This window comes from Cyprinodon variegatus, unplaced genomic scaffold, assembly GCF_000732505.1.
Source record: "Cyprinodon variegatus isolate N-32 unplaced genomic scaffold, C_variegatus-1.0 Scaffold332, whole genome shotgun sequence".
NCBI lineage: Eukaryota > Metazoa > Chordata > Actinopteri > Cyprinodontiformes > Cyprinodontidae > Cyprinodon > Cyprinodon variegatus.
In genome coordinates, this window is record NW_015150785.1 from 489,595 (window position 1) to 492,549 (window position 2,955).

A 2,955-nucleotide genomic window follows, 5' to 3' on the forward strand; every position below is an offset into this window, starting at 1 on the left:
AACCCGCGGCTCTTTCATCCTTATACTGCGGCTCTGAGTGGCTTTGGAAAATAAATTGCTAAAAAAAAAAACTAAGTATTTCATTTAAGTCAGTGTTTCCCGCCGCACTATCTTGGCGAGGTTGGCAACAGTTTTTTGTTTTAAATGTAACTAAGTAACTTTTACTTAAAATACATTTTAAATTAGCTACTTATTACTTTTACTTGAGTAATTTTTCTGATGGGTAATTTTACTTGTACTTCAGTAATATTTCATCCACGTATTGGTACTTTTACTTGAGTATGATATCTTAGTACTTTTTCCACCTCTGCTGAACACTCACATCATAAACATAGAAGCCCAGGTATACAGAATGGTTCAGATCTAATCCCATTCTTAAGTTATAACGTCCTAGTCAAAGTCCCTAAATAAAAATCCCACTGAGGATTTGTGGTAAAGTCTAAAATAAACAGAATCAATGCCTACATTTCAAATTATTTTTGAATGAAGTAGGATTTGTGGTTTCCGGGGGGGAGCGTACCTTGTCGATAACAGTGGTGAGGTGCTGGGTGCAGGACAGAGACTGGAAGAGCTCTATGCAGAGCAGCGAGGACACGGAGCTGGGCAGCATGTGCTGGATGGTGCTGGGTGACGTGGCGACCCCAAAGATGAACACCAGGGGGAGCCGGTGAATGTAGCGACTGGGGGACAAAAATGGCAGAGGTTTGTTTTCCTCCCTGAGTGAAGTTGGCCCCCCCACCTTCTTCAAATCAGACAAAATTAGTGTCAAACGTTTGTGCAGCAAAAATTTTCGTTTGTGCCGCTTTCATTTTAAAGATATAAAGAGATGTTTCTAGAGGTCAAAGGTCAACCAGCCCCCCCACTTTCTTCAAATTAGACAAAATGGGTGTCAAACGAAAATTTTTGCTGCACAAATGGAGCCGAGTTAATTGACACCCATTCCATTTGATTTTTATTTCTCATTTTATTTTGTTAACCAGTTCCAGTGTTAAGTGTTCTGTTGAAAATAAAGTGTGTTTATCTTGGGCAGGAAATCGCATGCTTTATTATGTCATTTCTATTAAATCAGTGTAAAAAAGGTCTTCAAACAATATTATCATTTATCGCAATAATCTTTGAGACAATTAATCTTTCTGCAAAATTTGTTATCGTGACAGGCCTAGTTGCAGATGTTTTTGATTAATGCCTAATATTTGAGCGTGGTCTGCACTTTGTTATTCCACGCTACAATGCAAAACCAGAAACTAGCTGTGGGTCTAGATACGGCCAAGGCGGTGAGGAAGCGGGGGCAAGTTTGTGCGACAACGGAGGGAAATGGGGGCGAAGAAATAGCGGGGATCCAGGTGGATAAATAATCCCAGCGTTATCGCGCACCTCGCTCTTCTAGCTGGTCTATCTTACGAGGTGTTTTCCATGATGCCGGTCATTAAGAGGTCAGGTCAGGGTAAATAGAGGGGCAGTGAGGGAAGACTGCATCATCCCCCGGAGAAAACCAGCCTTTGGTCAGGCTGTCTTCTCCATAAGAGCATCTCAACAATGGAACACAGCGCCAGAAACCATCAGAGACTCTTTGTCATTCTTTTCATTCAAAAAGAATGCAAAAAAATTGCCAAATTTGTGGGCACTAAGGTTTATAATTATTTTACATGAATTGTATTTCTTAACCATAATGTTTTTTATGTAATTGGTATTGTAATTTTATCTCGTGATTTTATACTTGTGTTTATTTTTAGGGTTGCCTTTTTTATACCTGGCTGGGGGACTGCTGATGAAAATTAGCACTCCTTAGCTAACTCGGGTTTATTTACATTGTTTTAATGTTAATTAATGTACACTGTCCTTGTTTATTTGTTTCAAATAAACAATAAAAAAATAAAATAAAAAACAAGCCGGTGAGGTACCAAACAGGAAATACGCATAGTGTAGAGCGGATGTAGAATTGACCAATCAGTGGCCTCCTGTCTGCGGTCACCTGCATTTCTGCGACACACGGAAACACCCTGGTTTCTGAGTCTAAATCAGCCTTCAGTTCTTAACTACCTGCAGATCAGAATGAAGTCCTGCAGAACTCTTGAGTTAAAAGCTTCCAAATCTTTGAAAATGATCACAACAGGAGGATGAGAATCCTGCTCCTCAACAACTGAAGAGCTGCGCTTCTTTCCAGGAGAGCTAAAGCTGGATTTCTGTATTAAGAAAAAAACATTTCCCATGATTACTCTGTTAATTCTTAACACCAACATTAAAATCATCCTCACAAATGTTTCCCTCTTGCCTTAGTTTTTGAGATGTACCAATCACAGAGAGCAGCCAGAGAGCAGTGAATGCTCTTGTGGAGCTGAGCGCCGGAAGGCCTAGTCTCCTCTTCTTCCTCTTCGTCATCCACTGCCACAACTGTATCCATCACTCTCTCAAGCACCCTTTTCATCAGCTGCTTCAAAGCTGAAATAATCAAACCAGACCTCAGTGTGTGAATCTGTGCAATAAAGCGACCGTCTGTGAAGTCTTCACACATTACCTCCGCACTCTTTCGCCTGTAAGGAAACCACATGAGGAGTGACAGAGAGCCGAAGCAGGTCAAACAAACTCTGAAAGGTCATGTCGTGGTCTGGGACATTCACACCTACAGCGGGCATCGATAGAACGCATTTAGCATCGATTTGCTAGAAGCTCTACATAACAGATTCTTCCTTACAGACCCAGCACGAGCGCGGCAGTGGGAATCTCGCTGGCCCTCATCTTGGATGCCCATTGGCTGTGATGGCGGCTGGAGGAGCACTTCCTGGTGAACTCCAGCAGGCTGTCCAAAATGTTTCTGTTGAGCTCGTCCTGCAAAGCCTGAAACAGAAGCACATCCTGATCGGTGCAAGGATATATCAAAAATGGCTGCCGTGAAAATATTCTGACAGCCTGTTTAAAGGAATAGTACACCCAAAACATGATTAGCCTTCATTTTCT

General features: G+C 41.7%; 1 protein-coding gene across 1 annotated transcript in view; it reads right to left on the bottom strand.

Annotated features, from left to right (window-relative positions):
• Window positions 1–2,955, bottom strand: part of orc3 (origin recognition complex subunit 3) — an 18,328-nt gene that overhangs the window by 12,002 nt on the left and 3,371 nt on the right. The window contains exons 4-8 of the mRNA XM_015385162.1: window positions 2,697–2,835; window positions 2,516–2,620; window positions 2,273–2,439; window positions 2,041–2,183; window positions 521–680 (exon numbers count right to left, since the gene is read on the bottom strand). Of these exons, the coding sequence (XP_015240648.1) occupies window positions 521–680; window positions 2,041–2,183; window positions 2,273–2,439; window positions 2,516–2,620; window positions 2,697–2,835 (714 nt within the window). The remainder of the gene's footprint in view (window positions 1–520; window positions 681–2,040; window positions 2,184–2,272; window positions 2,440–2,515; window positions 2,621–2,696; window positions 2,836–2,955) is intronic.